At 36.2% G+C, this 12,586-nt stretch overlaps 1 protein-coding gene across 1 annotated transcript; it reads right to left on the reverse strand.

Annotated features, from left to right (window-relative positions):
- Positions 1-7,286: 7,286 nt before the first annotated feature.
- Positions 7,287-8,090, reverse strand: LOC146526413 (uncharacterized). Its single transcript, XM_085207154.1, has 2 exons — positions 7,781-8,090; positions 7,287-7,663 (listed from the first exon to the last, which is right to left on the reverse strand). The coding sequence occupies exons 1-2, from the start codon at positions 8,088-8,090 to the stop codon at positions 7,287-7,289; spliced, it is 687 nt and encodes a 228-aa protein (XP_085063280.1).
- Between the last annotated feature and the right edge of the window lie 4,496 nt (positions 8,091-12,586).

Raw genomic sequence — 12,586 nt, forward strand, 5'->3', positions numbered from 1 at the left:
TGGACAAAAAACTGTGAAGAAGCATTTAATGAAATGAAACAAATATTGTGCTCTCAACCTATATTAACTATTTTTAATCCAAATTTACCTATTTACATATACACTGATGCCAGTATACTAGGAGTGGGTGCAGTTCTAAAGCAGCCTCAAGAAGACAATCTTGTGAAACCAGTGGCATATTTCTCGAAAAAATTGAGTGATGTTCAAAAAAGAAAGAAAGCTATATATCTGGAATGTCTAGCAATTAAAGAATGCGTAAAATATTGGCAGCATCTTTTGATAGGTAGGAAATTTATTGTATTCTCAGACCATAAACCATTAGAAAATATGAATATTAAGTCGAGAACGGACGAAGAATTAGGGGATCTGACATTTTATCTATCCCAATATGATTTTCAGGTTAAATATGCTCCAGGAAAATACAACCTCGAAGCTGATTGCTTAAGCAGGAACCCAGTCCTGGAACCAAATGAAAATAAGGATGAACAATTAAAAATAGTCAACATAATAAAAATAGAAGATATCTTAAATGATCAGGTAAATAATAAAGAAATACAGTGTAGGAAAAATAAGTTAATTACTAAAAACAATGTTTATTATAAAAAAGTAAAAAAAAAGGAAAAAATTATTATATCAGAGAAATTTAGTATACAATTGATGAAAAATGTACATACAAACCTAGGTCATATAGGAATCAATCAAATGCACAAAATGATCAGTTCACTATATACATCAAAAAACATGACCAAAAACATAAAAAGGATATGTGAAACTTGTATAATGTGTATAAAGAACAAATCAAGAGGACTAAATAAATATGGTTTGATGTCTCACTTAGGTCCTGCCACAAAACCCTTTGAGATATGTTCTATTGATACTATTGGTGGCTTTGGGGGTTCTAGGTCCACAAAGAAATACTTACATCTACTATCAGATCATTTTACAAGATATGCATATATTTTAACATCAAGTACTCAAAATGCAAATGATTTCATTAGACTAGTAAAAAGCTGTGCAGAACCTGACCACATTGGCGTAATTCTTTCAGATCAATACCCCGGAATCAATTCAAAAGAATTTAAAAAATTTTTAGATGACAAAAATATTCCCATAATTTTTACAGCTGTGAACTCGCCCTTCTCAAATGGCTTAAATGAAAGACTGAATCAAACGTTAGTTAATAGAATCAGATGCAAGATTAACGAAAATAATACAAAAATAGCATGGACAACTATAGCACATCATTGTGTTAGAAACTATAATGAAACTATACACTCTGTCACAGGATTTCCTCCAAAATATTTGTTAAATGGCACAGATGTCACTATTTTGCCAAATGAACTTAAACTAAAAAAGACAGAATATGATCTTACTAAAGATAGAGAAAAAGCTCTGGAAAATACAATCAAGTCTCATAATTATAACAAAGTGATTTATGATAAAAATAGAAAACATATAGATTTAAAAGTTGGTGACATTGTTTTTGTGGACAATGGAAATAAATTAAATAGAAGGAAACTTGATGAATTGCGAAGCGGTCCCTATCAAATCATGGAAAAAATATCAAACTCAATTTTCAAGATAAATACTGGTCATAAAAAATCTGAATCAAATTTTTTCCACATTTCAAAAATTACTCCAATGCCTCTGCTTGAGGAACCTACTTTGGGAGGGAGATGTAAAGACAATTACATGTAATTCTCTTTAATTTTTAATTCCTGGCCATAGACGTAACTACGTCTATGGTTTGAAAAAGATAATCTGTACAAATAGTTAAGCTATACAAAACTGTCAACATAGATCTTTTTAATTAATTTTGCTGAACACGTGTAACATAAAAATTTGTTAGAAGTAATAGACATTAAATGTCGTTTCTTTAACGAGAAACTCAGTGTGTTTTAATTACTACTATAAAATAACATTCACATTATATATAATATTTAATTATATTTCATAAAATTTGCACTGAGACGTTATCCCCTTTCTCCTCATTACATTTTATCCGTAATGTTTCAAAGGTTGTCTGGTGGAGATTGCTTAAAGCAATAAGACCGCCTTTGCATACGTGTTTTTCTTTAAATTTTATTTGTGTTGTTCTTTCTATATATTTCTTTTATGTGTGCAATAAAGTATATTCTATTCTATTCTATTCTAAAATGATTCCTCACCGCTGAAATGCGTAAAAATGTTCAGAAAAAAGAAATGAAGAAAAAAATTTCAGAAATAATAAATAAAATTATTCCTCACCGTAAACCTTTTGATACTATAATAGTATGTTTTCCTTGGAATGTTCTTTCTCGACAAATATCTCGTCATCATTGAAATATAGTTAATAATACGATAATATATCCAATAAATAATAAGTTTATATTAAAATTATGAAATCATTTTACTAAACCAGTTACTAAGGTTATTACTCCAATAGCTCCTGTTAAGGGTCAAGGTCTATAGTCAACTAAGTGATAGGGATGATTATGATTAGACATTAATTTACTTCTCTAGAATAAAGAGTTCTTAAAATAGAAATTACATAAGATTGAATAATTGCTACGGCAATTCAAGAATTAATAATAAAATTTGAACAATAATTAAAATAATTAATAAATAATTAAGTATATTAATACCTGTATTACTTAATTCCAGGTCGAATAATATTACTAATAGTTTCAATTAGTACTATAAAAGGTATTAAAATAGTTGGTGTTCCCTGAGGAATTATATGAATAAATATATGTTGTGTATTATTTAATCATCCATAAATTATAAATCTTAATCATAATGTTAAAGATAATGAAAGGGATATATTAAGATGACTTGTTCTAGTAAAAATATATGGGAATAAACCTAAAAAAATATTAAATAAAATAAAAAAGAATAATGAAATAAAAATAAAAGTTGATCCATTAATTCTATTTGGTCCTAATAAAGTTTTAAATTCATTATGAAGTTTATTAGAAATAAAATTTCATAATAAATAATGACGATTAGGAAAAAATCAGAAAGATAAAGGAATAAATAATAATCCAATAAATGTTCTAATTCAATTAAATGGGAAATTAAATAAATTTGTTGAAGGATCAAAAATTGAAAAAAGATTATTTATCATTTTCAAAAAAATTTTTTGAAATTATTTTTCTTATTTTTTTTTTAAATTAAAATTATTTTTATAATTAAAAATAAAATAATTTATAATTATTAAACTAATAAAAATAGAAATAAAAAATAATAATGAAATTATTCAATTGATAGGTATTATTTGAGGAATAAAAGAATATTACAAAAAGTAATAATTTAAATTTGACATATTTATGTTATTTATTAACTAATTCTTTATCATTAGAAGTAAATGCTAATTCACTATAAAATGGTTTAAGAGACCAGTACTTGCTTTCAGTCATCTAATGAATAATTATTAATTCAATTAATAAAGTTTTTTATAGGGATTCTTTCAATAACAATAGGTACAAAACTATGATTTGCCCCACAAATTTCAGAACATTGACCATAATAAATTCCAGGACGATTAATAAAAAATCTAGTTTGATTTAATCGTCCTGGATTAGCGTCAATTTTTACTCCTAATGATGGAATTGTTCAAGAGTGAATTACATCTGTAGCTGTAACTAAAATACGAATTTGATTATTTATAGGTAAAATAATTCGATTATCAACATCTAAAAGTCGAAAATTATTTAAATTTTCATTAGATTGAATGAAAAATATATGAATCAAATTTATAGCGGTTGAGATGTGATACCACTATTTAATATGATCTTATTTATTTTACACTAAATGAGTAAAATTAAAAATCCAAATTTTGTGGAGAAATTGTCCAAATTTATTTAACTCACAGATACGTGAAGAGAAAATAATCACAGAAGGAAATAAAGAAATTTAAATAAATACCAATAGAAAATACAAGCTAAACTAGCACGTAATGGCAAGAAGTTAAGGTTGAGAATTGAATGCAAGCTAAGAGAGCAATGGATACACAAGTGAATGTCGCAAGCGATTCTAGCCGACTCTTTAAACGTGGCGATGCTGGCTAGCAGCAAACACGCATAGCAAAAAAACTCGGAACAGGTTTGAATTGTTCCAATGCGCTGCGTGCGGATGATTCTAGTAAATGTAATAATATTAATTTTGAATAAGTAATGTTCCCTACAGTACTCCCCCCGAGAGACCTGGTTAAGGGCGATAGTAGTCTGGAAACTTGACTCTTCTTCCGCTTCTTGTCCGCTTCTCAAGTGTCTGCTCCACGTCAGATTGAGAGATAGCCTTTGGTGCTGTTATTATCCTCTTTGATGCAGGAACGGCCTCTCTCGTAACATATGCGGGCTTGATCCTGTCCACACTAACGTTATTAGGCTTACCACATATGTCTATTTTGAAATATTTAGGAGTCCTCTTGAGAACCTTGTATGGGCCTGCATAAGGTGGTTCCAGTGGTTTGCGGACGTGGTCCTGCCGTAAAAAAACATGTGTTGTCTCTGCAAGGTCAGCTGGCATATAAAAAGGACCTGTCCTATGCCATGACGTGGGCTTCGGTGAGAGTCGTGCCATACCAGCACGAAGACGAGTGACCAGATTTGTGATATCTGCTGTCCTGTAATCCTCCGAGGGTGCAAGAAATTGCCCTGGAAGTCGAAGGGGCTCCCCGTAGACCAGCTCAGCCGCTGAAGCCTGAATATCATCCTTCCAAGCGCTACGGATGCCCAGCAGCACTAAGGGAAGTGCTTCCGTCCAGGTCGAAGAGGGATGGCACATGATAGCTGCCTTCAGCTGACGATGGAGTCTCTCGATCAAGCCGTTGGAAGCTGGATGATACGAAATAGTCGTAAAGTGATGTGCACCAACCATGGCTGATAGTGCCTTGAAGAGATGCGACTCGAATTGCCGACCCCTATCGGTTGTAATTCGAAGAGGGCAACCAAATCTTGCTATCCAACCAGAGAGAAGAGCGGCAGCACAGGAATCAGCTGTGATGTCCTTAAGTGGGAATGCCTCAGGCCATCGTGTGAAACGGTCGATGACAGTAAGGCAATATCTGAAATCAGACGAAATAGTTAAAGGTCCGACGATGTCGAGGTGGATGTGTGCAAACCTCGATGTAGGAGTTGGAATTGAGGATAAGGGAGCAAGGGTATGACGGTGAACTTTGCTCTTTTGACAAAGTACACACTCTCGTGTCCACTCTCTACAGTCTTTGCGAATCCCTGGCCATACGAATCTCTGTGTAACCAGCCGCACTGTAGCTGTCCTACCAGGATGGCTCAAGCTGTGTGAAGTTTCAAAAACTTGTCGGCGAAACTTCTCAGTAATGAACGGGCGCGGAGAAGACATTGATACGTCACAGTATAACTTCTGGTTACAGTGTGGCAAATCTACCTTAACCAGTTTTAACGATGAGCCTTTTTGAAGCAGACCTAGCAGTTCAGGATCAGTATCTTGAGCAAGTGCTAGAGCCTGGTAATCGATAGATCGACTCACCTCTTCCAGTCGTGACAGAGTATCAGCCACTACGTTCAAACGTCCTGGTAAGTATTGAATAATAGTTGTGAACTGAGAAATATAATCATAGTACCGATATTGGCGCGGTGAGCATTTCTCCCTGTTAATGTTGAATGCATATGTGAGAGGTTTATGATCCGTGTGAATCACGAAGTTTCGAGCCTCAACCATGTGTCGAAAATATTTAATGGCTTCATAAATGGCTAACAGTTCTCTGTCGTAAGGACTATACTTCTTCTGCGCAGATGTTAATTTTTTAGAAAAGAAACCAAGAGGTTGCCATACGTTATTAACACGTTGTTGAAGAACTGCTCCAATTCCGACATCAGAAGCATCAGTGGCAATAGCTACCTCTGCAGAAGGATCTGGGTGAGCCAGTAATGTGGCTTGAGATAAACAAGTCTTACATTTTTGAAAGGCTTCCATCATCTCCGGCGTCATAGTGATCGGCTTAGCTCCTTTCATCTTAGGTCCTAGAAGCGCAGCATCTAATGGTGCTTGGATATTTGCGGCATCGGGAATAAAACGCCGATAAAAATTGAACATACCGAGGAAACGTCGTAATTCCTTAGCAGTTTTCGGCACACTGCACTCCTCTATGCTCTTTACGTTCGTCTCTAAAGGTTGAGTCCCAGAACCTGACACTAGGTAACCAAGAAATTTTACCTGTCGCTGCCCGAAGACCCACTTGGATGTGTTTATCAAAACACCATACTCTTTGAGCCTGGTGAAGAGTAGTCTGATGTGGCGCTGATGTTGTTCTTCAGAACTGGAAAATACCAAAATGTCGTCTAAGTAACCAAAACAAAAGTCATCAAAATCACGTAGCACTTCGTCCATGAACCTCTGAAAGGTTTGTGCTGCATTGCGCAGTCCGTAGGTCATGTACGGGAACTCGAAAAGTCCAAAAGGAGTTATAATGGCTGTTTTGTGGATATCATTGACGTGTACTGGTATTTGATTGTACGCCTTGACTAGATCGATAGTTGAAAATACTGTACAACCAGAGAGTTGGTAGGAAAAATCCTGGATATGGCGTATCGGATACCTGTCAGGTACTGTGCGAGCATTGAGTGCCCTATAATCACCACATGGTCTCCATCCGTCGTCCTTCTTCTTAACTAAGTGCAGAGCGGACGACCACGAACTGTTAGAGGAGCGGGCAGTTCCCTGTGACAGCATATCGTCAAATTCTTTTTTGGCTGCTTTCAGTCTAACTGGGTCTAAACGACGAGGTCTACTGGTAACCGGTGGTCCGGGAATGGTTTTGATGTAATGCACGGTATTATGCTTAGGTAAGGAAGACGTACCTGATGGTCTCGTTACCTCTGGAAACTCATGAAGCAGCTGATGATATTTTGATTCTCCCGAAATGGCTTTGACTGACGCAAGGTCATCGAAGATATTTTCTTTTATTGCTTGCACTGACAGAGTGGTATTTCCATCGACGAGTCGCTGACATCTGCAATCTACAAGAAGATTGTAAAATATCAAAAAATCTACGCCGATAATGGGCTTTGAAACATCAGCGATGGTAAATTTCCAGGTGAAAGTACGCTTTAGTCCTAGGTCTAAGTGTAACAATGTAGGACCGTAAGTATGAATGACTGTACCGTTCGCCGCCATGAGTTCATACTTTGTCTTGGTACAGGGCGCCTTGGTAGCCAACCGTGGAAAAACGCAGAGATCCGAGCCAGTATCAATGAGGAAAAGCATTTTTGAAATACGGTCGGTAATGAAAAGACGGCCTGTAGGTAAAGGGCAGACGTTGGCCGCTACTTCCGGCTGCCCAGAGAGTTTTCCGACTCTCCGTAACTACATGGCTGCACACATTTTTTAGCATTTGAACCAAATTTAAAATGGTACCAACATTTTTGCTGGGTAGTCGACTTCCTGCGATGTCTGGAATGGCTCCGGGAACGCTCTTTAAATTTTGATGAGACCGAGTTGTGACGTACGTGGGTCGAGAGTTCCGATACCTGCTTGGTCAGGAGTTGGATCTGCTTGGCCATTTCTTCCAACATGGAGGATGCAGGGGGTGTGGCCATCGCAGATGTGCTTGCGACCTGTGCTGATGAGGGTGCTATCTCATGCACTTTGTCTGCCAGGTCAGCTAATTTTTCGATAGGCAGATCAGGCTGTGAAGCTATAACTGTTTGAATGTTTTGTGGTAACCTACTCGACTATAATGTTTTTAAAAAATCCTTGGGGACAGATGAACCCGCAAGATCTTGCATGTATCGCAGAAACTGTGATGGCTTGCGATCACCTAGCTGCTCGTGCCTCAGCAACTGCATCACTTTCTTTTCTTGAGACGCAGACAATCTTTTAATCAGTTGCGTTTTAAGAGTGATGTATTTATCCGTCTCGGGAGGAGAAATGATAATATCCTTCACCTCGACAGCAAATTGATTATCTAACTGAGCGGCAACGTAATAAAATTTTGTAGTATCACTTGTTATATTAGATAAAGCAAACTGACCTTCAATTTGTGAAAACCAAAGGGCTGGTTCTTCCGGCCAGAATGGTGGAATACGCACGCCAATTCTGCACACGTTGGATGTAGTCGCGTCCTCCATCTTGTATCAGAGGTCACTTGCCAAGGTCGTTAAAATGGCCTCCTGCCGTTTTAAATCTTCTTGCCAGCAGTAAGCGTAGGTATTTATTGTAGTGCTCACCAATTTAGGGGTCACCAATATAGCGGTTGAGATGTGATACCACTATTTAATATGATCTTATTTATTTTACACTAAATGAGTAAAATTAAAAATCCAAATTTTGTGGAGAAATTGTCCAAATTTATTTAACTCACAGATACGTGAAGAGAAAATAATCACAGAAGGAAATAAAGAAATTTAAATAAATACCAATAGAAAATACAAGCTAAACTAGCACGTAATAGCAAGAAGTTAAGGTTGAGAATTGAATGCAAGCTAAGAGAGCAATGGATACACAAGTGAATGTCGCAAGCGATTCTAGCCGACTCTTTAAACGTGGCGATGCTGGCTAGCAGCCTACGACAGGCATAGCAAAAAAACTCGGAACAGGTTTGAATTGTTCCAATGCGCTGCGTGCGGATGATTCTAGTAAATGTAATAATATTAATTTTGAATAAGTAATGTTCCCTACAAATTCAATGTTATTAAAATCAGAATATTCATATCTTCAATATCATTGATGTCCAATTGATTTTAATGTAATTAAAGGATTATTAAGTTCATCTATAAATTAATTTATAACAAAAACAAAAACCGACTTCTAACAACGAACTAAAAAGTGAAAAATAATTTTACAAAGATTTTATTATTTTGAAGTCGGTGTCAAGCTAATGCTAATACAACACCTTTACTACAATATCTAATTACTAAGCCTGTTTGTTCTACTGAGCACCGACTTCAAAATAATAAAATCTTTGTAAAATTATTTTTCACTTTTTAGTTCGTTGTTAGAAGTCGGTTTTTGTTTTTGTTAAAAAATAATTTATTTTACGATTTTAAGTGATGGGTAGATCTTAAAATGATGCTTCTTGAACGAGTGGTGATGGTGGTGGTAGTGGTTGTCAACGAGTGGTTGTGAATGTCCCATGTAAAACTTCATTTAATTAGGGTTTATTTTTGCGCAAAGTAACATTTTGGTATATTGACAAGAACATACATAAAAAGTATTCGGGCGAATTGGGAATCTCCCTTTTTTGAAGTTGGTTGAAAATGAGAACATTCTCTTTTTTGAGGTTGATTGAAAAGAAATGTAACGATCAGGAATCTCACTTCTGACATCGAGTTAAAAAGTTTTTGCTTTTAACTATTACAGTATAATCAATTTTTTACCAAAAAAAACAAACTTTCTCAAATTTCACCGGATTCCATAATCGGAATCTAGCCAAACTTTCACCTAATTATCCTTGAAGTGTATCCTTTCAAATAAAATAAGAATCATCAAAATCAGTTTGCGCGACATTAAGTTATGCGTCTATTTGTCGCGCACATACCTAATGCAAATTTAAGACTTAATGTGATTTTCTCATGGATACCATTGTCAGACATGAACCAAAAAAAAATGGGACCATTCGGGAAGCTTCACCTTTCAAATAAAAAAAAAATATCAAAATCGGTTCACCCAGTCAAAAGTTATGAGGTAACAAACATAAAAAAAAATAATAAAAAAAAAATACAGTCGAATTGATAACCTCCTTTTCTTACAGAAGTCGGTTAAAAATATATAACAATCGTAATGATGGAAGTGCAATAAAAATTAAAGTAATAGCTGGTAAAATAGTTCAAATTAATTCAATTATTTGACCCTCTAATAAAAATCGATTAATATAATTATTGAAAAATAAATTTATTATTAAATATGCTACTAAAATTGTAATTATAATTAAAATAATTAATGTATGGTCATGAAAAAAAATAATTTGTTCTATTAATGGAGAAGCTCTATTTTGGTAATTTAAATTAGATCAGGTTGCCATTTCTAAAAAAAGGATATTCCTTTATAAATGGGGTTTAAATCCATTACATATAATCTGCCATATTAGAAATTTCTTAAAATAGGAAGTTCATTATAAGAATGTTCAGAAGGAGGTAAATTTTGATATCATTCAATAGAGGATGGTATATTTAATGAAAATAGGATTATTCGTTGATTAATTATTGATTCTCAAATAATAATAATAATTAAAATTATGGAAAATAATGAAATATATGAACCAAATGAAGAAATAATAGGCCTAGTGTCCGGGGAACCGGCAAGCCAGGCACGCACTGAGGAGGTGCGGGTAGCCGCAATGGAGTTGTGGGAAACTCGGCTGGCAACGCCAACTGCCGGCCTGAGGACGATCGAGGCTGTTCGTCCAGTGTTCCGCCAGTGGTTAGCGCGGCGTCACGGCGTCCTAACCTTCCGCATGACACAGGTGCTCACGGGGCATGGCTGCTTCGGGGGTTACTTGTGTCGGATCGCCGGGAGGGAGCCCGACGCTCGCTGCCACCACTGCGACGACTGCCTCGATGAGACGGCCCAGCACACGTTGGAGGTGTGCTCAGCCTGGGCATCTCAACGTCGCGCTTTGCGCGACGTCATAGGGGACGACCTTTCCCTGCCGGCCGTGGTCAAGGCTATGGCCGGCAGCGAGACGTCGTGGGATGCGGTCTCATCCTTCTGCGAGGCAGTGGTGCTCGAGAAGGAGTCGGCGGAACGGGCGAGGGAGGCTTTTGCCGAAGTCGCCATCCGCCGTAAGAGACCGGGTCGCCGGAGGGCGGCACACGATCGCCGCCTTCCGCCCTAATGTGCTAGAGGGCGGTCAGCTTGGGGAAGCTGACCGCCTACCAACCTGGCCCGAGTAGGCACGCACAGGTTGCTCCCGCGCGCTACTCCGAGCAGGCCGTCGAGGGTGCCCACACACCCTTGATTCCGCGACGTGCCTTGCAGGCTCCCGCCGCCGCGTTTCGCGGAAGACTCACGTCCCCGTGTCTCGCGGCCAGTGGCGGTCGAGGAGGAGCACCGTGAGGTTTTAGTGGGTATTGGGATAATACTATCCAATTAGCAGAAAATGTTAAATTCTTAGGCATGATTCTCGATAAAAGACTGAACGGAATTGCCCATGCTGAACATGTCAGTAAAAAATGTGAAAACGGCATCAACGCTTTAAGAGCTGTGTCTGGTGTGTGGTGGCGTGCACACCCTTATACTCTCAAACTACTGTACAATGCCATTATCCGTAGTCACATTGACTACGGATTATTTGTTTTAGACCCCTTTAACAAAGTTGCTACTGAAAAACTCAATAGGATCCAATACAAATGCCTACGAATTATTATAGGTGCAATGAAGTCTTCTCCCACCAACGCACTGCAGGTTGAGTGTGTTGATCCTCCTTATCCTATCCGTCGCCAATTCCTGTCTGATCGGTTTGTTGGTAAAATGTTACAGCTGTCATCCCACCCTCTATGGTCCAAGCTATCTGATTTAGCGGACCTCATTCCTCCGGGCAGGCCCCTACCCTACTTGCTCAATAGTTTCCTGAAATTTACCTCTCTTCCTCATCCCTTGTCCTCTTCTCCGTCTAATCCTTAATTCAAAAATTAAAAAAATAAAATTTATATTATAAGATAATAAAATTATTGGTGAAATTTTTTGTCATGTTATTAAAATAAATCTATTAAATCATGATAATCCTTCTATAATATTAGGAAATCAAAAATGAAAAGGAACAGAACCTATTTTTATTAATATTGCAGAATTTATAATAATTGATAATAAATCATTAATAAATATTTTTATAAGAAATAAATTCAATAGGATAGAAAATAAAAAAATAATTGATGCAATAGATTGAGTTAAAAAATATTTTAAGGAAGCTTCTGAATTTAATAGATTATTGGGGGAAGAGATTAAGGGGATAAATCTAAGTAAATTAATTTCTAAGCCAATTCAGCATCCTAATCATGAATTTGATGAAATAGAAATTATAGTTCTGAAAAATAAAATAAATAAGAAAAATATTTTATTGGAATTATCTATATATATAAAAGGACTTGTCCTCACTGACTGAGGTAAGACGCACGCACAGCCGTAACCGCTCATGGTAGAAACGTTAAATTTGGACAGATGTTTACTTTCGTAATCTGGACATCCACTAAGAAGGCATTTTGAAAAATTTTAACCCTAAAGGGGTGAAATAGGGGTTCAAAGTTTGTATGGAAAAAAAATTAAATCGGCACCGATTTTTATAAAATTTGAAATTTAGATTTTTAAAAATATTTAATTGACCACGTGTTTCATCATTTTCTAGAATTCTCCCCCTAAGGGTGCAAATAAGGGGTTGAAAGTTTGTATGGGAAAATTCTTAAATCGCCACTGATTTTTATAAAATTTTATATTTAGACTCTTAAAAATATTTAATTGAACATATGTTTCATGGTTTTCTAGAATTTACCCCCTAAGGGTGCAAATAAGGGGTTGAAAGTTTGTATGGAAGAATCTTTAAATCGCCACCGATTTTTATAAAATTTGAAATTTAGACTCTTAAAAATATTTCATTGAACACATGTTTCATGGGTTATTAGAATTCACCCTT

The sequence above is a fragment of the Heliconius melpomene genome, unplaced genomic scaffold (genome assembly GCF_056956725.1).
Source record: "Heliconius melpomene rosina isolate 202511_hmr_F unplaced genomic scaffold, ASM5695672v1 ptg000051l, whole genome shotgun sequence".
Classification (NCBI taxonomy): Eukaryota; Metazoa; Arthropoda; class Insecta; order Lepidoptera; family Nymphalidae; genus Heliconius; species Heliconius melpomene.

Bases quoted from the DNA above. Each gene is read 5' to 3' on its own strand.
- LOC146526413 (XM_085207154.1), bottom strand. From the start codon at position 8,090: ATGGAGGACGCGACTACATCCAACGTGTGCAGAATTGGCGTGCGTATT. The intron at 7,664-7,780 runs GTGATCGCAAGC...ACATTCAAACAG, and splicing joins GCTGAGGCACGAGCAGCTAG to TTATAGCTTCACAGCCTGAT.